The sequence below is a fragment of the Panthera onca genome, chromosome X (genome assembly GCF_046562875.1).
Source record: "Panthera onca isolate mPanOnc1 chromosome X, mPanOnc1 haplotype 2, whole genome shotgun sequence".
NCBI classification, from domain to species: Eukaryota; Metazoa; Chordata; class Mammalia; order Carnivora; family Felidae; genus Panthera; species Panthera onca.
In genome coordinates, this window is record NC_138357.1 from 74,559,511 (window position 1) to 74,584,522 (window position 25,012).

Consider the following 25,012-nt stretch of genomic DNA (forward strand, 5'->3'; position numbering starts at 1 on the left):
GACCCCATGTCCCCAGGAAGCTCCCAAGGCATTGGGCTACTGGTGGGCTCCAGTATACAGAGACTCCTGTTTAATTCCATAACTGGCCGGCATCCACAGAACTAGCCGCCTAGACCAGTTCCCACAGACCCAGACCCCTGGCCTGCTTCAACACTCAGATTGCCCCTGTGGCTCAGGCTTCCTGTGGGCTCCTGTGGACCCAGCCTCCTGGTCTGCCTCAGTGCTGGGCCAGCACCTGCAGCTTCAGCCTTTAGGCTCTCATGGACCCAGGCTCCTTGTCTGCCCTAGTACCAGTGCAGGCCTCATAGACTCAATCTCCAAGGTGGACCCCAAGGCCCCAAGTAACAGGTCAACTTCCATGCCCTTAGGCTGCAGGTGTACTTTAGTGGCAGGCCAGCCCCTGTGGTCTTAGCCTTTAAGCTAGTTCCTATGAAACCAGGCTCCTGGCCCACCCAGCATCATGCCGATTCCTGTTGACCCAGATTCCAGGCCCACCCCAGTAATCCCCTGAGCCTAGTGAACCCCGATAGACCCAGGTCCAGGTTCAGGTCCATCCACACAAACTGAGATTATAGGTCCATCACCACAGACTGAAGCACCATGCCCACCCCAGTGAATCCAGGCTACAGGCCCACCCTCTTGAACCCATCATCAGGCCTGCCCATCTGGCGACCCAGGAACCAGACATCCTTTCCAAGAACTTCGCAGCAAACCTCCCCATAGATGCCACCAGATGGTTCACACAGAATCTCAGACTGAGCTGTCTGCTGAAAGGTTCTGACTGCTGAAGCCAGTTTGTAAAGACTGGAGAAGATGCCTGCTTGAACAAATGCACAGACACAAATGCAAGGACAGAAAGAATCATGAATAATGAAGGAAACATGACACCACCAAAGGAAGCTAATAAAGCTCCATTAACCCTGAAGAAATGAAGATCTAGGAATTGTCTGACATGGAATTCAGAAACATCATCTTAAAGATATTAGGTGAAGTGTAAGAAAACACAGATAGGCAACTAAATGAAGTTTGGAGAACAAAACATGAACAAAATGAGAAGTTCAACAAAGAAATAAAAATCATTAAAAAAAAAAAAAACAGAAATCCTGGAGTTCAAGAAATAGTGACTGAACTGAAGAAGTCAACAGAGAGCTTCATCATCACACTTGACAAAACAGAAGAAAGATTTAGTGAATTTGAAGACAGGTCATTTAAAATCATATAGTCAGAAGAGCAAAAAGAAAATAAAACGAAAAAGGATAAAGATAGCCTATGTGAATTATGTGATCCATTAAAAGAAACAATCTGTGTATTATTGGAGTCCCAGAAGTCCCAGAAAGAGAAGAATAGGAGAAAGCTTATTTAAAGAAATCATGGCTGGGGCACCTGGGTGACCCAGTTGGTTAAGCGTCCAACTTCAGCTCAGGTCATGATCTCGCAATTCGTGGGTTTGAGCCCCGCATCGGGCTCTGTACTGACAGCCCAGAGCCTGGACCCTACTTTGTATTCTGTGTCTCCCTCTCTCTCTCTGCCCTTCCCCAGCTCATTTTCTGTCTCTTCCTTTCAGAAATAAATAAACATTAAAAAAAAATTTTTTTAAAGAAAGAATGGCTCAATATCCAAAGGGAAAAAGACGGTCTCTTCAACAAATGGTATTGGGGAAACTGGTCAGCTACATGCAAAAGAATGAAACTGGACCACTTTCTTACACATTATACAAAAATAAACTCAAAATGGATTAAAGATCTAAATGTGAAATCAGAAACCCTAAAAATTCTAGAAGAGACAACAGGCAGTAATGTTTCTGACATTAGGCATAGCAACATTTTCCTAGATATGTCTCCTAATACAAGGCTAAATAAAATAAAATATAAATTATTGGGACTACATCAAAGTAAAAAGATTCAGCACAGCCATGGAAACAATCAGTAAAACTAAAAGGCAACCTGCTGAATGGGAGAAGATATTTGCAAATGAACCATACACTTGAGGGTTAGTATCCAAAATATACAAGGAACTGATACAACTCAACACCCCCAAAATCAAATAAGCCAATTAAAGATAGGCAGAAGACATTAACAGACATTTCTACAAAGAAGACCTCCAGATGGCCAACAGACACATGAAAATAGTCTCATCATTCATCATAGGAGAAATGTAAATCAAATATACAATGAGGTAGCACATAACTCCTGTCAAAATAGCTAAAATCAACAACACAAGAAACAAGTGTTGGTGAGGATATGGAGAAAAAAAGAACATTCATGCACTATTGATGGGAATACAAACTTGTGCAGCCACTGTGGAAAACAGTATGGAGTTTCCCCTAAAAGTTAAAAATGGAACTACCCTATCATCCAATAATCACACTACTAGGTATTTTTCCAAAATATACAAAAACAATAATTCAGAGGGTTACATGCACCCCTATGTTTATAGCACCATTATTTACCATAACCAAATTATGGAAGCAGCCCAAGTGTTCATTGGTAGATGAATGGATAAAGAAGATTATATATATATATATATATATATATATATATATATATATATATATAGGTTTTTATATACATATATGTATATATATACAGTTTTTTTTAATGTGGAGATACACACACACACACCTAATGAAATAGTATTCAGTCATAAATCCTACCTTTTGCAGTAACAAGGATGGAGCTAGATAGTATAATGCTAAGTGAAATAAGTCAGTCATTGAGGAGTTAATGGTAGAGGAGTAGGGTAACCTTAAGTTTGCCCATCCCTTGAACACAGGTAGATAAATACCGAATCATTCTGAACACCCAAGAAATCAATATGAGGACTAAGAGAACAAAACTATAAGACTACATGTAGAATTATGGAAGGTAGGAGCTGTGGAGAGTTGATTTGGAGGAGAAAAAACTGTGGATGCTGCGGAGGGGAGAGAGTATATGGAGCTTATGGAACTCCACCACATATAGAGCTTATGGAGACTACCACAAGGTATTATAATCAGTGGATGTAAAATCTGATGTTGTAGAAGTCTGCCACTGCCAGGGTCATGCCTGGCTTAGTAGTACTTCTGTGCAGAAGGAGGGTAGAGACCTGGGAGCAGACAGCATGGTGTCAGGATCCCCAGGGTTGCATGGGGAGAAACAGTACCATGATTGAAGTGCATTTGGAAGTGGCAGTGGCAGCTCCAAACTGCTGAGCAGTTGTGCAACTGCTTTCCTGGGATGGGTCAGCAAACAGCAAAAGCAGAGCAAGACCCTCCCCCAGAGGATCAGCACAGTCTGAGTTGCATGATTCCTTAAAATTTAGAATTTAGAAACCTAGCTATGAGTCTGAGATAAAATAGCTTGGACACAGGGTAAAGGAAGGGATCTGATGGAAGCTGGGGACACAAGAAGGGTGATTATTTGCTCTTCTGTGAGGGCTTCCTGAACAGAATTACCTCTTCACTCTGGGGAGGAGAAAGTGGGGCAAAACCATTTTTGCCCCTCTCTGCCAACAGCACTGACCAACCTCGGTGAGCTAAACAGAGCCACCAAGTGGAGACCAGAGCAACTTACACTAAACCCCGCCCCACTGCGTGCAGCAAGTGCATCTCTAAGAAGGCAAGTTTGCCTGAGAATCAGTGTAACAGGCCCTTCCCCCAGATGACTAGCACAAACCACTCCCACACACCAAGTCTACTGATAACAGAGTGCTGAAAAGCTTTAGCCCTAGGGGAAATAGGATCTAACTTCATTTATATTTTTAGTTTTATTTTTTTTTTACTATTTTATTTTTTCTGTTTCTTTTTGTAATTTTTAATTTTTGTTTTATTTACATATAATTTTTACTTAAACTTTTTTTAGATCTAGCATCTTTTCATAAGCAGACTAAACACACCTAGGATATAGCATTTTTTTTTTCTGGACAAAATGACAAGAGAGAGACATTCACCTCAAAGGGAAAAACAGGAAATAGAAGTAATGGCCAGGGATTTAATCAATACGGATATAAGTAAGATGTCTGAACTAGAATTTAAAACAATTATAAGGATACTAGCTAGGCTTGAAAAAAAGCATAGAAGACACTAGAGAATCCAATACTTCAGAGAGAAAAGAACTAAGATCTAGTCAGGCTGAAATTAAAAATGTGGTACCCAAGATGTAAACCTGAATGGATGTCATAATGAGGATGAATGAAGCAGAGGAACAAATCACTGATATAGAAGATAAGATTATGTAAAATAATGATGCTGAAAAGAAGAGGGAAAGAATGGTACTGAATTATGAAAGTAGACTCAGGGAACTCAGTGACTTCTTAAAACATAATAATCTTTATATCATAGGAGTCCCAGAAGATTAAGAGAGAGACAAGGGGGCAGAAGGTTTATTTGAGAAAATTTTAGCTAAAAACTTCCCCAAGCTGGGGAAGGACACAAACATAGAAGTACAAGAACCAAAGAGAACTCACATTAAATTCAACAAAAGCCACCCATCACCTGGACATAACATAGTCAAATTAACAAAATACACAGATAAAGAAAGAATCCTGAAAGCAACAAAGGAAAAAAAGTCCTTAACCTACAAGGGAAGACAGAACAGGCTCACAGACCAGTCCACAGAAACTTGGCAGGCTAGAAGGAAATGGCAGGATACATTCAACATGCTGAAATGGAAAAATATATGGTCAAGAATATTTTATCCAGCAAGGCTGTCATTCAGAATGGAAGGAGAGAGAGAAAGAGTTTCCAAGACAAACAAAAACTAAAGGAGTTTGTGACCACTAAACCAGCTCTGCAAGAACTTTTAAAGGAGACTCTTTGGGGAAAGAAAGACCAAAAGCAACAAAGACTAGAAAATAACAGAGAACATCACCAGAAACACCAGCTTTACAGGTAACACAATGGCACTAAATTTATAACTTTTCAATACTCACTTTGAATATAAATGGGCTAAATGCTCCTATAAAAAGACATAGAGTATCAGAATGGATTAAAAAAAAACAAGTCCCATCTATATGCTTCCTACAAGAGACTCATTTTAGACTTAAAGATACCTGCAGATTGAAAGTGAGGGGATGGAGAACTATCTATCATGCTAATGATGGTCAAAAGAAAGCTGAAGTAGCCATACTTATATCAGACAAGCTAGATTTTAAAACAAAGACTAACAATAGATGGAGAAGGGCATTATATCATAATTAAGGCATCTATCCAACCAGAAGATCTAACAATTGTAATGTTTATGCCCCCAACTTGAAAGCACCCAAATGTATAAATCAATTAATCACAAACATAAAGAAACTCTTTGATAATAATACAAAAATAGTAAGGGACTTTAACACCCCATTTACAACAATGGACAGATCATCTAAACAGAAAATCAACAAGGAAACAATGGCTTTGAATGGCACACTGGACTGGATGCCTTAATATATATTCAGAACATTCCATCCTAAAGAAACAAAATGCACATTCATTTCACATGCACATGGAACATTCTCCAGAATAGATCCCATATTGGATCACAAATCAGCCTTCAACAAGTACAAAGACTGAAATCATAGCATGCAAATTTCCAGACCACAACCCTATGAAACTTGAAGTCAATCATGAGGAAAAAAATTGAAAAGACCACACACATGTGGAAGTTACAGAACATCCTACTAAAAAGTGAATGGGTGAACCAGGAAATTAAAGAAGAAATTTTAACAGTACATGGAAGGAATTGAAAGTGAAAATATAACAGTCCAAAACCTTTGGGATGCAGCAAAGGCAGTCCTAAAAGGGAACTATATAGCAATGCAGGCCTACCTCAAAAGCATGAAAAGTCTCAAATACACAACCTCAGATTACACCTAAAGGAGCTAGAAAAGAAACACCAAATAAAGCTTAAATCCAGCATAAGAAAGGAAATAATAAAGATCAGAGAAAAAATAAATTATATAGAAACAAAAAAAATACTCAATATAACAGATCAACAAAACTAAGGGTTGGTTCTTTGAAAGAATTACTAAAATTGATAAACCCCTAGCCATATTTATCAAAAAGAAAAGATAAAGGCCCAAAAATATAAAATAACATATGAAATAAGAAAGATCACAGCCACACCACAGAAATACAAATAATCATAAGAGAATATTATGAAAAATTATATGCTGACAAAGTGGGCAATCTGGAAGAAATGGATAAATTCCTAGAAACATACAAACTAACAAAACGGAAGCCTTCTGGGGATCTTCTCTCTCCCTCTTCCTCTCCCCCTGCTTGTGTGTGCTTGCTTGCTCTCTCTCTCTCGCTCTCTCTCTCTCTCTCAGAAAAATCTTAGAGGAGAGCACAGGCAGCAACCTCTGTGACCTTGGCCATAGCAAATTCTTACTAGACACATCTCTAGAGGTCAGGGAAATGAAAGCAAAAATGGACTTTTGGGACTTCATCAAGATAAAAACTTTTGCACAGTGAAGGAAACAAACAACAAAACTAAAAGGCAGTGTATGGAATGGGAGAAGATATTTGCAAATGACCTGTCTGATAAAGGGTTAGTATACAAAATCTGTAAAGAGCTTATTAAATCCAAATCCCCCAATACAAATAAACTGTTAAGAAATGGTCAGAAGGCATGAACAGATACTTTTCCAAAGAAGACATCCAGATGTCTAACAGACATATGAAAATATGGTCAACATCAGATCATCACTCCTCACCAGATAAATACAAAACAAAACCACAATGAGCTATCACCTCATACTTTTCAGAATAGCTAAAATTAATAACACAAGAAACAACAGGTGTTGGCGGGCATGCGGAGAAAGGGGAACCCTCTTTCACTGTTGCTAAGAATACAAATTGATACAGCCACTCTGGAGAACAGTATGGAGTTTCCTCAAAAGGTTAAAAATAGAACTACCCTACAATCCAGCCATTGCACTACTAGGCATTTATTCAAAGATACAAAAATACAGATTCGGAGATGTGCACACACCCCAATGTTTATAGCAGCATTATCAATAATAACCAAACTATAGAAAGAGCTCAAATATCCATCGACTGATGAATGGATAAAGAAGATGTGGTGCATACACACACACACACACACACACACACACACACACACACACACACAGAAATATTACTCAGCCATCAAAAAGAATAAAATCTTGCCATTTGCAACAATGTGGATGGAGCTAGAATGTATTATGCTAAGTGAAATAAATCAGAGGAAGACAAATGCCATATGATTTCACTCATATGTGGAATTTAAGAAACAAAACAGATAAACATAAGGGAGTGAGAAAGAAAGAAAAAGAGAGAGGGCAACAAACCATAAGAGACTTTTAATGATGGAGAACAAAGTGAGGGTTGTTGGAGGGAGGTGGGTGGGAGATTTGCTAGATAGGTGACAGGTTTTAGGAGGACACGTGTTATGATGAGCATTGGTGTTGTATGTAAGTAATGAATCACAAAATTCTCCTGAAACCAATATTGCACTGTTAACTAACTAGAATTTGAATAAAAATTTGAAAAGACAAAAAAATAAGTTAGTTAGAAAAATACATGATTTAATTCATATGTGGAATTTAAGAAACAAATGAGCAAAGGAAAAGAGAGAAATCAAGCAGCAAACTCTTTTTTTTTAAAAAAAGTGTGTTATGTATTTTTGAAAGAGAGCATGAGTGGAGGAGGGGCAGAGAGAGAGCAAGACACAGAATCTGAAACAGGCTACAGGCTCCAATCTGTCAGCACAAAGCCCGACGTGGGGCTGACACCCACGAACCGTGTGATCATGACTCGAGCTGAAGTTGGAGGCTTAACCAACTGAGCCACCCAGGCACCTCCAGACTCTTAACAATAGAGAACAAACTGATGATTACTAGAGGGGGGTAGGTGGGGGATGGGTGAGATATGTGATGGCAGTTAAGGAGGGCACTTGTCATGATGAACATTGGGTGATGTATGGAATTGTTGAATCACTATATTTTATACCTGAAACTAATATAACACTGTATGCTAACTATACTGGAATTAAAATTAAAAAAAAAAGAAATAATGGCTGAGAACTTCTCAAATCTGGGGAGAGATTTAATGAAGCTAATAAGCACTTCAAAATTTCAACCTGATGCAATCTTCTCCAAGACACTGTCTAAAATTAAAGACAAAAAAGAATTTTCAAAGCAGTAAGAAAAAGAGAAGAAAGGGGCACCTGGGTGGCTCAGTTGGTTGAACGTCCGACTTCGGCTCAGGTCGTGGTCTCGCAGTTCGTGGGTTCGTGCCCCGCGTTGGGCTCTGTGCTAACAAACAGCCCAGAGCCCGGAGCCTGCTTCAGATTCTGTGTCTCTCTCTCTCTGTCCTCTGCTCATGCTCTGCCTCTCTCTGTCTCTCAGAAATAAATAAATGTTAAAAAAATTAAAAAAGGAAAAAGAGAAGAAAATATTCACATCTAAAGGGAACCTATAAGGCTATGGACAGATTTCCCACAGATACCTTTCAGACGAAGAGAGACTTGGTTGATGTTGCAAAATGCTGAAGGAGTAAAATACCAACTAAGAATATGTTACCTTAAAAGTCATCTTTCAGAAATGAAGGATAAAAACTTTACAAAAAAAAAAAAACAAAAACAAAAAACAAAAGCTAAGGGAGTTTATCAACTCTAGATCTACTTTACAGTAAATACTGAAAGGAATTCCTCAAGCTGAAATGAAAGGACACTAGTAATATAAAAATATATTAAAATATAAAATCTACTGGTAATGGTAAGTATATACTCAAATTAGGTATGTTTGGATTCTGTAATATGGTGGTGTGTTAACCATGTAACTCTAATACAAAAGTTAAAGGACACAAGTGTTAAAATAATTTCAGCTACAATAATTTATTAATAGGTACACAATATAAAGAGAGGTAAATTGTGACATCAAAAACAAAATATAGGGAGATGTAAAATTGTAGAGGTTTTGTATGTGATCAAAGATAAGTTGTTATCAGCTTAAAAGAGATTGTTACATTGATATTTTTGTTTATGGAAGCTTCGTGGTAACCACAAAACAAAAACCTAAAGTAGATACACAAAGGATAAAGTGCAAGGTATCAAAACATACCCGTACAGAAAATGATCAGTTCACTCAAAGATAGCAAGAGAAGAAGAAAGGAATAGCAGAATTACACATGAGCCAGAAAACAATTATAAAGAGATAATTAGTAAATCTTTACCTATCAACAAGTATGTAGATGGATTAAAATTTTCAATCAAAAAGCATAGAGTGCTGAATGGATTAAAAATAAGACCCAGCAATACGCTGCCTAAAAGGGACTCCCTTCAGCTTTAAGGGAACACATAACCTCAAAGTGAAGGGATGGAAAAAGATGATACCATGCAAATGGAAACTAAAAGCGAGCAAGGATAGCTATACTTATATGAGACAAGGTTAACTCTAAGCCAAAGACTGTAACAAGAGACAGAGAAGATCATTATATAATAATAGGGTGGTCTAGTATCCAAGAGGATATAACCATTATCAATATTATGCACCCAACATTAGAGCACTGAAATATATTAAGTAAATACTAAGAGATCTGAAGGGAGAAATAGAAAAAAAAATAGTAGGGAACTTTTAATACGCCACATTTAACAATGCATATAGATCATCCAGACAGAAAATTAATAAATAAATATTGGACTTGAACTATACCTTAGACCAAATGAACCTAACAGACGTTTATAGAACATTGCATCCAACAGCAACAGAACACACCTTCTCAAATACATATGGAGCTTTCTCAAAGCATAGATGATATACTAGGTCACAAAACAATCCTTAACAAATGTATGAAAACTGAAATTATATCAAGTATCCTTTCTGACTAGAATTATATGAAAGTAGGAATCAATAACACGAGGAAAATTGGAAATTCACAAATATGTGGTAATTAAACAAACACATTCCTGAACAACCAAGGGGTCAAAGGAAGACATCAAAAGGGAAATTAAAACATATCTTGAAACAAATTACAGTGAAAAAACTGTATCAAAACTTATGAGATGCAGCAAAAGCAGTTCTAAGAGGGAATTTTATGTTGATTAACACCTACTTTAAGACAAAAGAAAAATGGCACCCAAGCTGCCACCCAGCCTTTGTGCTGCTGGAGTTGGTTACCTCCCTGCATGCTCCACATCTGCAGTGCTCACCAACCACAGCACTTAATTATTTGATTTTCCAGTGTGAGTGGTGAGAACAGGAACTCTTGAAGGCACTGTGTGATCTTAGGTAATTAGTCCTTCTAATTCAATTCTGTGGTTCTTGCCTCACACATAAGTATTGACTAGTACTCAGCTAAAGTCTTAAAGAAGATCCCTGCAGCTCTCTAGAGCTCTTTGTGCAGCTACCTCCTCTCTGATATTTTGCCTGAAAAATTCACTTTCTTCTTCTCTCCATACCTGCAACCCACTGTCCTCAACTTAAGCAGACTGATGCCCACCCCCCGAGTTTCCCTCCATATATTATGACTTTCAGACTTTCTCCAGGCTGTAAGCTGGAAATATGGGGATCATTTTTTTTTTTTTACTCTCTCTCATGGATCACTGTCTTTTCTTTTTACTGTCTCTCACGGATCACTGACTTTCATTGCCAGATTTCTAATGCCTTGAAAAAGGCACATAACATTGTTACATGTATTTTTTCTAGTTTTTAAATTATTCCTGGCTGAGGATGTAAACCTAATACCTCTTGTCCTATTTTGGCTGGAAATGGAAGTAGCTGTTATGTCTTTTCAGAGGACAGTCTGGCCTTTTATATCACTGTTTTAAATGGGTTTTTCTTTTGAATTTCAGTCAGTGTTTGAATTTCAGTCAGTCAGCAATTTCACTCAATGTTCTAGTTGCTGGAGATATAGCAATGAACATGATAATATACTTCCAAATAGCTTACAATAGATTACAGCAGCAGACAACAAAAAATAAATAACTACAATTTATCTTGATAGAAAGTAATAAGTAATGCTAGGGAGAAAAAAACTTAAACAATGAAGGGGGATAGGAGGCACTGCATACAGGGAGGTGTGTCAAAATTTTAGATACATTCACATAGAGGGACTCACTGAGAGGAATATATTTTATCATAACCTACTGAATTCAAGAGAGCAAGCTATACGGATATCTGGAGGAAGAACACACCAGGTAGATTAAACACTCAGTGCAAAGACCCTGGTGTGTAATAAATAGCAAGGAATATTCTTTTCTTTTAATTTTTATTTATTTTTAATTTACATGCAAAATAGTTAGCAACAGTGATTTCAGGAGCAGATTCCTTTATGCCCCTTACCCATTCAACCCATACCCCTTCCCACAACTCCTCCAGGAACCCTCTGTTTGTTCTCCATATTTAAGAGTCTCTTATGTTTTGTCCCCCTCCCTGTTTTTATATTATTTTTGCTTCCGTTCCCTTGTGTTCATCTGTTCTGTATCTTAAAGTCCTCATATGAGTACTGTCATATGATATTTGTCTTTCCCTGATTGACTAATTTTGCTTAGCATAATACCATCCAGTTCCATCCACGTAGATGCAAATGGCAAGATTTCATTCTTTTTAAATGCCAAGTAACACTGTGTCGTATGTATGTATGTATGTATGTATGCATGTGTGTACACATACAAACATACAAACATACCACATCTTTATCCACTCGTCCATCGGTGGACATTTGGGCTCTTTCCATACTTTGGCTATTGTTGATAGTGCTGCTATAAACATTGGGGTGCAAGTGTCCCTTCTAAACAGCACACCTGTATCACTTGGATAAATTCCTAGTAGTGCAATTGCTAGGTCGTAGGGTAGTTCTATTTTCAATTTTTTGAGGAACCTCCACACTGTTTTCCAGAGTGGATGCACCAGTTTGCATTCCCACCATCAGTGCAAAAGAGATCCTCTTTCTCCGTATCCATCACCAACATTAACATTGTTGCCTGCGTTGTTAACGTTAGCCATTCTGACAGATGTGAAGTGGTATCTCATTGTGGTTTTGATTTGTATTTTCCTGATGATGAGTGATGTTGAGCATTTTTTCATGTGTCTGTCAGCCATCTGGATGTCTTCTTTGGAGAAGTGTCTATTCATGTCTTTTGCCCATTTCTTCACTGGATTATTTGTTTTTTGGGTGTTGAGTTTGATAAGTTCTTTATAGATTTTGGATACTAACAATTTATCTGATGTGTCATGTGCAAATATCTTCTCCCATTCTGTCAGTTGCCTTTTAGTTTTGCTGATTGTTTCCTTCACTGTGCAGAAGTTTTTATTTTGATGAGGTCCCAATAGTTCATTTTTGCTTTTGTTTCCCTTGCCTCTGGAGACGTGTTGAGTAAGAAGTTGCTGCGGCCAAGATCAAAGAGGTTTTTGCATGCTTTCTGCTCAAGAAGTTTCATGGCTTCCTGTCTTACATTTAGGTCTTTCATGCATTTTGAGTTTATTTTTGTGTATGGTGTAAGAAAGTGGTCCAGGTTCATGTTTCTGCATGTCACCGTCCAGTTTTCCCAGCACCATTTGCTGAAGAGACTGTCTTTATTCCATGGGATATTCTTTCCTGCTTTGTCAAAGATTAGTTGGCCATATGCTTGTGGGTCCATTTCTGGGTTCTCTATACTGTTCCATTGATCTGAGTGTCTGCTTTTGTACCAGTGCCATACTGTCTTGATGATTATAGCTTTGTAAAATAGCTTGAAGTCTGATGCCTCCTGCTTTGGTTTTTTTCAAGATTGATTTGGCTATCCTGGGTCTTTTCCGGTTCCATACAAATTTTAGGATTGTTTTTTGTAGCTCTGTGAAGAATATTGGTGTTATTTTGATAGGGATTGCATTGAATATGTAGAATGCTTTGGGTAGTATTGACATTTTAACATTATTTGTTCTTCCAATCTTGAGCATGGAATACTTTTTCATTTTTTTGTGTCTTCTTCAATTTCTTTCATAAACTTTCTATAGTTTTCAGCACATTGGTTTTTCACCTCTTTGGTTAGATTTATTCCTAGGTATTTTATGGTTTTCAGTGTAATTGTAAGTGGGATCGATTCCTTGATTTCACATTCTATTGCTTCATTGTTGGTGTATAGGAATGCAACTGATCACTGTGCATTCACTTTATATCCTGCAACTTTGCCGATTCATGAATCAGTTCTAGCAGTTTTTTGGTGGAATCTTTTGGATTTTTCATGTAGGGTATCATGTCATCTGCAAAGAGTGTAAGTTTGACCACCTCCTGGCCAATTTGGATGTCTTTTATTCCTTTGTGTTATCTGATGGCTGAGACTAAGACTTCCACAATACTATGTTGAATAACAGTGGTGAGAGTGGACATCCTTGTCTTGTTCCTGACCTTTGGGGAATAGCTCTCACCTTTTCCCCATTGAGGATGATATTAGCGGTGGGTCTTTCATATATGGCTTTTATGATCTTGAAGTATGATCCTTATATTCCTACATTCTTGAGGGATTTTATCAAGAAATGATGCTGTATTTTGTCAAATGCTTTCTCTCCATCTATTGAGAGGATCATATGGTTCTTGTCCTTTCTTTTATTGATGTGATGAATCACATTGATTGTTTTGCAGGTATTGAAGCAGCACTGCATCCCAGGTATAAATCCCACTTGGTCGTGGTGAATAATTTTTTAATGTATTGTTGGTTCCAGTTGGCTATTATCTTGTTGAGGATTTTTGGATCCATGTTCGTCAGGGAAATTGATCTATAGTTCTCCTTTTTAGTGGGGTCTTTGTCTGGTTTGGGCATCAAGGTAATGCTGGCTTCATAGAAAGAGTTTAGCAGTTTTCCTTCCATTTCTACTTTTTGGAAAAGCTTCAAGAGAATAGGTATTCACTCTTCCTTAAATGTTTGGTACAATTCCCCTGGAAAGCCATATGGCCCTGGATTCATGTTTTTTGGGAGATTTTTGTTACTAATTCTATTTTTTTACAGGTTATGGATCTATTCAAATCTTCTATTTCTTCCTGTTTCAGTTTTTGTAGTTTATATGTTTCTAGGAATTTGTCCATTTCTTCCAGATTGACCATTTTATTGGTGTATCAATGCTCATAATATTCTCTTATTATCATTTTTATTTCTGTTGTGTTGGTTGTTATCTCTCCTCTTTCCTTCCTCATTTTATTTATTTGGGTCCTTTCCTTTTTCTTTTTGATAAAACTGGCTAGTGGTTTATCAATTTTGTTAATTCTTTCAAAGAACCAGCTTCTCATTTCATTGATATGTTCTACTGTTTTTTTTTTTTGTTTGTTTCAATAGCATTAATTTCTGCTCTAATCTTTATTATTTCCTGTCTTCTGCTGGTTTTGGGTGTTATTTGCTGTTCTTTTTCCAGCTCTTTAAGGTGTAAGGTTAGGTTGTGTACCGGAGATCTTTCTTCCTTCTTTAGGAAGGCCTGGAGTGCTATATACTTCCCTCTTATGACTGCCTTTGCTGTGTCCTAGAGGTTTTGGGCTCTGGTGTTATCATTTTCACTGGCTTCCATGTACTTTTCCTTTCCTCTTTAACTCCTTTGTTAGCCCATTCATTCTTTAGTAGGATGTTCTTTAGTCTTCAAATATTTGTCGCCTTTCCAAATTTTTTCTTGTGGTTGATTTCGAGTTTCATAGCATTGTGGTCTGAAAACATGCATAGTATGATCTCGATCTTTTTGTACTTGTTGAGGGCTGCTTTGTGTCCCAGTATTTGGTCTATTCTGGAAAACGTTCCATTGCACTGTAGAAGAATGTATATTCCACTGCTTTAGGATAAAATGTTCTGAATATATCTGTTAAGCCCATCTGGTCCAGTGTGTCATTCAAAGCCATTTTTTCCTTGTTGATTTTCTGATTAGATGATCCATCCATTGCTGTAAGTGGGATGTTGACGTCCCCCTACTATTATGGCATTATTATCAATAAGTTTCTTTATGTTTGTGATTAAGTGATTTATATATTTGGGTGCTACCACATTTGGAGCATAAATGTTTACAATTGCTAGGTCTTCTTGGTGGATAGAGCCCTTGATTATGATGTAATGCCCTTATGCATCTCTTGATGCAGTCTTTATTTTAAAGTCTATATTGTTATAAGTATGGCTACTCTGGCTTTCTTTTGTTGACCATTAGCATGATGGATGGTTCTCCATCCCCTTATTTTCAATCTGAAGGTGCCTTTAGGGCTAAAGTGGGTCTCTTATAAACAACATACAGATGGATCTTGTTTTCTTATCCATCCTGTTACCCTATGTCTTTTGATTGGACCATTGACATTTAGAGTGCGTACTGAAAGATATGGATTCATTTCCATTATATTGCTTGCAGAGTTGGAATTTCTGGTGTTGTTCTCTGGTCCTTTCTAGTTTTTGTTGCTTTTGGTATTTATTTATTTATTTTCATCTTTTCCCCCTCAGAGAGTCCCCCTGAAAATTTCTTCCAGGGCTTGTTTAATGGTCATGAACTCCTTTAATTTTTGTTCGTCTGGGAAACTTTTAATCTCTCCTTCTATTTTGAATGACAGCCTTGCTGGATGAAGAATTCTTGACTGCATATTTTTCTGATTCAGCACATTGAGTATATCCTGCCACTCCTTTCTGGCCTGCCAAGTTTCTGTGGATAGGTCTAGCAAAGAATATTCTTAAGAAACTCTACAGTACCTAAACCTATGCTCACAAAATTGTAGCTATTTAAAATATTATTACTAATCATTGTGAAACTGTATGGCCTCAAAACTCCTCTGCTTGCTACTATGCCATATTCTCTCTTTCCTATGTCATGAAATGTTGAGACATGTAGTGCCTTTGATTGTGCTTGCACTGCTTTCTATCATTGTCCAGCTTTTACACAGCGTTTGTGTTCCCAATCATTTAATTTCTGTGACTATGCAGCCTGATGAAATGTCGGGCTCTGACATTTCTCTTTGCACTAATCATTGGGGTTGATTTCATTATTGCATTATTCAATGGTCCCCTTCTTCCCTCACCACACGTGTGTCCTCCCAAAGTGGGTCCACTCTGGCCAAAAGCTCAGTCAACTCAGAGACAAGAAAGATTCTCAAATACATATGAGACACTATATAAAAATGTAATCATAGCTTCTCTTCTTTTGTTCAGCACTTTTTATATCATATAAGACATTTTGGTTTTCCCCTTTCCTTTTTGAACAAGTAGTGCATACATGGTATGAAATTTTAAAAGATCAAAATGATATAGGAGTGAGAAATAGGTTTCCTCCATCCTTTCCTCAGCCATTCATTATTCCTGTCTTGAAGCAAACACTTTAACCAGTTTATTTGGTATCCTTTCCGAAATATTTGGTGCATTTAGTAACCCTCCACAACCTACCCCTACCCATACAATGTACCTTGACTGCCCTTTTCACCTTATTTTTGTCACACTGTGAGGTAGGTGGTCTTCCCATGTTACAGATAAGGAATCTAAAGCTTAGAGATTGGATGTAATTTGCCTACGGTTTTTCAGGAAGTAAGTGAAAGATCCAGGACTGATATTGCAGTTCTTGTCTGCATTGTTTCCTCCACATTGTAAAGTGCTAGGTCCTATGTGGTAAACAGGAAGGAAGGCCTCTAAACACTTGCTGGTAGCTAGAGTGATTCTTAAAAATCCCCCCCCCCCCCCAATTCCTTTAGTCATATTAGAATTGCTATGGCGGACTCTAGATGTAATGCTAGTGAGCATCAATTGCTAGTTAGCATTAGGGAGACAAAAATTCAGTCTTTCTAATTGTTTCCTGAAAATGTTCTCCTTTTACAGATCTATTCAGGTCCACCTGAAGAAAGTGCTACACCTCCAGTGCCTCCACCTCGAGTGACAGCAAGAAGGCACAAACCAATCACAATTTCAAAGCGCTTGTTGCGAGAAAGAACAGTTTTTTATACTTCTTCTGTGGATGAAAGTGAAGGTCGGTACTGAGGTACACCCTTAGCTTCTTAATAGTGATTAGACACAAAAAGTATATCGAAGAGCAGAAGTGGAGCCATATTTCTCAATATAAATATAGACTTTTTCTAGTACCTGAGCCAGGCAAAGCAAGGTTTGCAAAATTTGTGCCACTGAGAAATCGTTAGTGGATAGGACAGAGATGAACATGTAAAGCCAGATACCATGATCCCTAAGGAGGACAGTGGAAGATCCAAAATGTTCTAAGATATGTACCTCAGTGCATTGAAATGGGTAAACAATGTGTGTTCTGAATGTTCTGACATTTTTTAAAAAATGTTTTATTTTTATTTTTGAGAGAGAGAGAGTGGGCAAGGGGCAGTGAAAAAGGAAGACAGAACTGAAGCAGGCTCTGCGCTGACAGTAGAGAACGTGATGCGGGGCTTGAACTCATAAATGTTGAGATCAGGACCTAAACTGAAGTCGGACGCTTAACCGACTAAACTAGCCAAGCACCCATGAATACTCTCAGATTTTAAATTCAAGTTTAGTTTCCATGGAGGAGTGATCTCAGCAAGTTGACTGAATAGGAGTTTTCTTTGCTGTTTCCCCATGGTGAAATTAATTTGAGCAAACTTTCATGCATGAAAATCCCTTCATAAGAACTATACAATCCAGCTGAGAGATTACAACACCTGAGGGGAGCACAGAAATAAGAAATAGTGCATTGCAGAGGGTAGGGAGGACATTTTAATATTAGACATATCACCCCTCTCCCAAGCGCACACAGCACAGTACAGAGAGAGATAGCCATCCTCTGCATGGGTGAAGGAGAATAAAGTGAACACCTGACTTCACAACCCCAGCAGCAGACCCACCCCAGTGAACCCAATTACCCATCTTCCATTGATCCATCTCCAGGGTGGCGCCCACAGACCTAGGCTCTAGTCCTGCCCCAGCTATTACTTGCAACCCCAAGCTTCAGGACTAACACAGCACCAGGATGTCCCTGTGGCCCCAGCCTGGCCCCTGCAGCCCTACCCTACAGAATGCAACCACAGACCCAGCCTCCAGGCAGGCCTCCTGTAGATCCACACTACAGGTCTGCCCCAGTGCCAGACCAGCCCCCTGGTCCCAGACTGCAAGCTTGCCCCTGAAGATCCAGGCTGAAAGTTTGGCCAACTGATCCAGGCACCAGACCAGCCTACCCAAGGACTCCAGCACTGATCCCACCTGTGTAGCCCATCAGCTGGGCCACCCAAAATCTCTGTTTGCTCTGACTCTAAAGGGTTTTCCTTTCCAATCATCTGTAATGACAGGGAGATGTGCCTATGTCTTCAAATAGACAACCACCAACACAAGACCACAAGACACAAGAATCAGGAATATCCAGGGGAAATGACACCAATAAAGGAGCAAAATAAAGCATCAGAAACTCACCCAAAAGAAGTAGAGATCTATTAACTGTCAGACAAAGAATTCCAAATAATTGTCTGTAAGATGCCTAGTGAACTAAAAGACAATGCAGATTGACCACTAAATAAATAAGTCAAGAAAACAATACACAAGAAGTTCAAGAAAGTGATAGAAACTGTAGGGGAAAAAAAACAAACGGAAAACCTGGAGCTGAAAAATGAGTGCACTGAATAGAGTGCTTTATCACTAAGAAGAAGAAAGGATCATCGAGCTCAAATATGGGTCGCTTGAAATTACCCAGTCAAGGAACAAAAAGAAAAATAATTGAAAAAAAGTGAAAAAAAACTTGAGACTTATAGAACATTGTCTAACAAACGAATATATGTATCATGGGAGTCCTGGAAGGAGCAAAGAAAGAAGTGTAGAGAAAGCTTATTTAAAGAAATAATGAGAGAAACTTTGTAAATAAGAGAGGGACATGAACATCCAGATCATCAAAGCCCAAATAAACCCAAATAGATTAAGCATATTTTTCACCAAGACAGATTATAATAAAATTCTCAAAATTCCAAGACAGAGAACTTTGAACACTGCAAGAGAAAAATGAGTCATCACATATAAAGAAACTCCCATGGGCGCCTGGGTGGCTTAGTCAGTTAAGTGTCTGATTCTTCATTTTAGCTAAGGTCATGATCTCACAGTCGTGAGATTGAGCCCAATGTTGGGCTCTGCACTGAGTGTTGAGTCCGCTTGAGATTCTCTCTCCCACTCCCTCTACCCCTCCCCTGCTCTCTCTCTCTGTCTCTCTCCCTCTCTCTAAGAAAAAAAAAATAGAAATAAAAATAAGTAAATAAAAAACAAACTCCCATAATAATATGAGCAATTGTTCAGCACAAACTTTGCAGGCCAGGAGACAGTGGGATGATATATTTAAAGTACTGAAAGGAAGTTTTAAAAACCTGCCAACCAAGAATAATATACCAGACAAAACAATCCTTCAGAAATGAAGGAGAGAGAAAACTTTTCCAGAAAAAAACAAAAGTTAAGGGAGTTCATCACCACTAGACCTAATTTATAAGAAATGCTAAAAAAAAGATTATTCAAGTTGAGACAAGTGAACACTAACAAGAAGAAAACATGAAAGTATAAAACTCATTAGTGAAGATATAGTCAGATTGAGAATACTCTAATACTATAATACTGATGGGTAAATCACTTTTTAAGTTTTTATTTTATTTCCAGTTAGCTAACATACAGCGTTATGTTAGTTTCTGATGTACAGTATAGTAATTCCATACTTCCATACATCACTCCATGCTCATCGTGACAAGTGCAATCCCTAACCCCCATCACCTATTTAACCCATCCCCCATTCCCTTCTGGTAAACATCAGTTTGTTCTCTATAATTAAGAGTATGTTTCTTGATTTGTCTGTCTCTAAATTTTTTCCCTTTGCTTGTTTTGTTTCTTAAATTCCACACGAGTGAAGTCATATGGTATTTGTCTTTCTCTGACATTTTCCTTAACGTGTATATCATTTTTAACTCTAGTACAAAAGTTAAAATACAGAAGTATTAAAAATGAATAGAGCTCTAGTAATTTTTACTAAATACAAAATTTAAAAAGATATAAAGTATGACATCAATAACATAAAATGTAGAGGGAGAAGAAGTTGAACTGTAGTCAAGTGCAGAGATTTTGGTTTGTTGTTGTTGTTTTTTAATATGAAATTTATTGTCAAATTGGTTTCCATACAACACCCAGTGCTCATTCCAACAGGTGCCCTACTCAATGCCCATCACCCACTTTCCCCTCCCTCCTACCCCCCATCAACCCTCAGTTTGTTCTCAGTTTTTAAGAGTCTCTTATGTTTTGGCTCCCTCCCTCTCTAAACTTTTTTTTCCCTTCCCCTCCTCCATGGTCTTCTGTTAAGTTTCTCAGGATCCACATAAGAGTGAAACCATATGGTATCTGTTTTTCTCTGTATGGCTTATTTCACTTAGCATCACACTCTCCAGTTCCATCCACGTTGCTACAAAAGGCCATATTTCATTCTTTCTCATTGCTGCCTAGTATTCCATTGTGTATATAAACCACAATTTCTGTATCCATTCATCCGTTGATGAACATTTAGGCTCTTTCCATAATTTGGCTATTGTTGAGAGTGCTGCTATAAACATTGGGGTACAAATGCCCCTATGCATCAGTACTCCTGTATCCCTTGGGTAAATTACTAGCAGTGCTATTACTGGGTCATAGGGTAGATCTATTTTTAATTTCTTTAGGAACCCCTGCACTGTTTTCCAGAGAGGCTGCACCAGTTTGCATTCCCACCAACAGTGCAAGAGGGTTCCCATTTCTCCACATCCTCGCCAGCATCTATAGTTTCCTGATTTGTTCATTTGAGCCACTCTGACTGGCGTGAGGTGGTATTTCAGTGTGGTTTTGATTTGTATTTCCCTGATGAGGCGCGACCTTGAGCATCTTTTCATGTACCTGTTGGCCATCTGGATGTCTTCTTTAGAGAAGTGTCTATTCATGTCTTCTGCCCATTTCTTCACTGGATTATTTGTTTTTTGGTGTGGAGTTTGATGAGTTCTTGATAGATTTTGGATACCAGCCCTTTGTCCAATATATCAATTGCAAATATCTTTTCCCATTCTGTTGGATGCCTTTTAGTTTTGTTGATTGTTTTCTTTCCAGTGCAGAAGCTTTTTATCTTCATGAGGTCCTAATAGTTCATTTTTGCTTTTAATTCCCTTGCCTTTGGGGATGTGTCAAGTAAGAAATTGCTGCGGCTGAGGTCAGAGAGGTTTTTTCCTGCTTTCTCCTCTAGGGTTTCGATGGTTTACTGTCTCACAATCAGGTCTTTATCAATGTTAGGTTTAGTTTTGTGAGTGGTGTAAAAAAGGGGTCTAGTTTCATCCTTCTTCATGTTGCTGTCCAGTTCTCCCAGCACCATTTGTTAAAGAGACTGTCTCTTTTCCATTGGATGTTCTTTCCTGCTTTGTCAAAGATAAGTTGGCCAGACTTTTGTCGGTCCAATTCTAGAGTCCCTATTCTATTCCATTGGTATATGTTTCTGTTTTTGTGCCAATACCATGTTGTCTTCATGATTACAGCTTTGGAGTAGAGGCTAAAGTCTGGGATTGTGATGCTTCCTGCTTTGGTCTTCTTCTACAAAATTACTTTGGCTATTCGGGGTCTTTTGTGGTTCCATACAAATATTAGGATTGCTTGTTCTAGCTTTGAGAAGAATGCTGGTGCAATTTTGATTGGGATTGCATTGAATGTGTAGATAGCTTTGGGTAGTATTGACATTTTAACAATATTTACTCTTCCAATCCATGAGCATGGAATATATTTTTCCATTTTTTATATCTTCTTCAGTTTCCTTCATAAGCTTTCTATAGTTTTCAGCATACAGATCTTTTACATCTTGGTTAGGTTTATTCCTAGATATTGTATGATTCTTGGTGCAATTGTGAATGGGTCAGTTTCTTTATTTGTCTTTCTGTTGCTTCATTATTAGTGTATAAAAATGCAACTGATTTCTGTACATTGATTTTGTATCCTGAGACTTTGTTGAATTCATGTATCAGTTCTAGCAGATTTTTGGTGGAGTTTTTCGGGTTCCATGTATAATATCATGTCATCTGCAAAAAGTGAAAGCTTTACTTCATTTTGCCAATGTTGATGCCATTGATTTCCTTTTGTTGTCTGATTGCGAACTTCCAACACTATGTTAAACACCAGCGGTGAGAGTGGACATCCGTATCGTGTTCCTGATCTCAGGGGGAAAGCTCTCAGTTTTTCCCCATTGAGGATCATATTAGCTGTGGGCTTTTCATAAATGGCTTTTATGATGTTTAAGTATGTTCCTTCTCTCCTGACTTTCTCGAGGGTTTTTATTAAGAAAGGATGCTGAATTTTGTCCAATGATTTTTCTGCATCAATTGACAGGATCATATGGTTCCTTTATTTCCTTTTATTAATGTCATATATCACATTGATTTTTTTGTGAATGTTGAACCAGCCCTGCATCCCAGGACTGAATCCCACTTGATCATGGTAAATAATTCTTTTTATATGCTGTTGAATTCGAATTGCTAGTGTCTTGTTGAGAATTTATGCATCCATATTCATCAGGGATATTGGCCTGTATTTGTGTTTTGTTGTTGTTGTTGTTGCTGGGTCTCTGTCTGGTTTCAGAATCAAAGTAATGCTGGCTTCATAGAATGAGTCTGGAAGTTTTCCTTCCTTTTCTATTTTGTGGAACAGCTTGAGAAGGACAAGGATTATCTCTGCTTTAAATGTCTGGTAGAATTCCCCTGGGAAGCCATCTGGTCCTGGACTCTTATTTGATAGGAGATTTTTGATAGCTGATTCAATTTCTTCGCTGGTTATGGGTCTGTTCAGGTTTTCTATTTCTTCCTGTTTGAGTTTTGGAAATGTGTGGGTGCTTAGGAATTTGTCCACTTCTTCCAGGTTGTCCAGTTTGTTGGCATATAATTTTTCATAGTAATCCCTGATAATTGCTTGCATTTCCGAGGGATTGGTTGTAATAATTCCACTTTCATTCATGATTTTACCTATTTGGGTAATCTCCCTTTTCTTTTTGAGAAGCCTGGCTAGAGGTTTATCAATTTTGTATATTTTTTCAAAAAACCAACTCTTGGTTTCATTGATCTGCTGTACTGTTTTTTTTTTTAATTCTATATTTTAAATTTCTACTCTGATCTTTATTATTTCTCTTCTTCCGCTGGGTTTGGGGTGTCTTTGTTCTTCTGCTTCTAGTTCCTTTAGGTGTGCTGTTATATTTGTATGCAGGATTTTTCTTGCTTCTGGAGATAAGACTGGATTGCAATGTATTTTCCGCTTAAGACTGCCTTTGCTGCATCGAAAATGTTTGCATTGTTTTATTTTCATTTTCATTTGTTTCTGTATATTTTTAAATTTCTTCTCTAATTGCCTTGTTGACCCATTCATTCTTTTGCAGTGTATTCTTTAACCTCCATGCTTTTGGAGGTTTTCCAGACTTTTTCCTGTGGTTGATTTCAAGCTTCATAGCATTGTGGTCTGAAAGTGTGCATGGTATGATCCCAATTCTTTTATACATATGAAGGGCTGTTTTGTGACCCAGTATGTGATCTATCTGGGAGAATATTCCATGTGCACTGAAGAAGAAAGTATATTCTGTTGCTTTGGGATACAGAGTTCAAAATATATCTGTCAAGTCCATCTGATCCAATGTTTCATTCAGGGCCCTGGTTTCTTTATTGATCCTGTGTCTAGATGATCTATCCATTGTTGTAAGTAGGGTATTAAATTCCGCTGCAATTACCGCATTCTTATCAATAAGGTTGCTTATGTTTGTGATTGTTTTATATATTTGGGGGCTCCCGTATTCAGCGAATAGACATTTATAATTTTTAGCTCTTCCTGATGGATAGACACTGTAATTATTATATAATGCCCTTCTTCATTTCTTGTTATAGCTTTTAATTTAAAGTCTAGTTTGTCTGTTATAAGTATGGCTACTACAGCTTTCTTTTGACTTCTAGTAGCATGATAGATAGTTTTACATCCCCTCACTTTCAATATGAAGGTGTCCTCAGGTCTAAAATGAGTCTTTTGTGGAAAGCAAATAGATGGGTCTTGTTTTTGTTTTTGTTTTTGTTTTTTTTTTATCCACTCTGATACCCCATGTCTTTTAGTTGGAGCATTTAGTCCATTTACATTCAGTGTTATTATGGAAAGATATGGGTTTAGAGTCACTGTGATGTCTGTAGGTTTCATGCTTGTAGTGATGTCCCTGGTACTTTGTGGTCCTTGCAATATTTCACTCACAGAATCCCCCTTAGGATCTCTTGTAGGTCTGGTTTAGTGGTGATGAATTCCTTCAGTTTTCGTTTGTTTGGGAAGACCTTTATCTCTCCTTCTATTCTAAATGACAGTCTTGCTGAATAAAGGATTCTCGGCTGCATATTTTTTTTCTGTTCATCACATTGAAGATTTCCTGCCATTCCTTTCTGTCCTGCTGAGTTTCAGTAGATAGGTCTGCCACGAGTATTATCGGTATCCCTTTATATGTTAGAGCCTGTTTATCCTTAGCTGCTTCCAGAATTTTCTCTTTATCCTTGTATTTTGCCAGTTTCACTATATGTCATGCATAAGATCGATTCAAGTTATGTCTGAAGGGACTTCTCTGTGCCTCTTGGAATTCAATGCCTTTTTCCTTCCACAGATCAGGGAAGTTCTCAGATATGATTTGTTCAGCTACACCTCCAACCCCTTTCTCTGTCTCTTCTTCTTCTGTAATTCCTATTATACGGATATTGTTCCGTTTGAAGCATCATTTAGTTCTCTAACTCTCGCCTCATACTCCTGGATATTTTTTATCTCTCTTTTTCTCAGGTCCTCTTTTTCCATAATTTTATCTTCTAATTCACCTATTCTCTCCTCTGACTCTTCAATCCTGGCTGTGGTTGCCTCCATTTTATTTTGCACCTTATTTATAGCATATTTTTAGCTCCTCATGACTATTTCTGAGTCCATTGATCTCTGTAGCAATAGATTCTCTGCTGTCCTCTATACTTTTTTCAAGCCCAGCGGTTAATTTTATGACTATTTTTCTAAATTCTTGTTCCGTTATATTGCTTGCTTCAGTTTTGATCAATTCGTTAGTTGTCACTACTTCCTTGAGTTTCTTTTGAGGAGAATTCTTCCAT

General features: G+C 37.9%; 1 protein-coding gene across 8 annotated transcripts in view; it reads left to right on the plus strand.

The window, feature by feature from the left end:
• Positions 1-25,012, plus strand: part of OPHN1 (oligophrenin 1) — a 600,363-nt gene that overhangs the window by 506,500 nt on the left and 68,851 nt on the right. For all 8 annotated transcript variants that reach the window (XR_014136815.1, XM_081793552.1, XM_081793555.1 and 5 more), the window contains one exon: positions 16,740-16,887. Coding sequence is in view for 7 of the 8 variants with exons in the window: in XM_081793552.1 (XP_081649678.1) it covers positions 16,740-16,887 (148 nt within the window). In the remaining variant the exon portion in view is untranslated. The remainder of the gene's footprint in view (positions 1-16,739; positions 16,888-25,012) is intronic.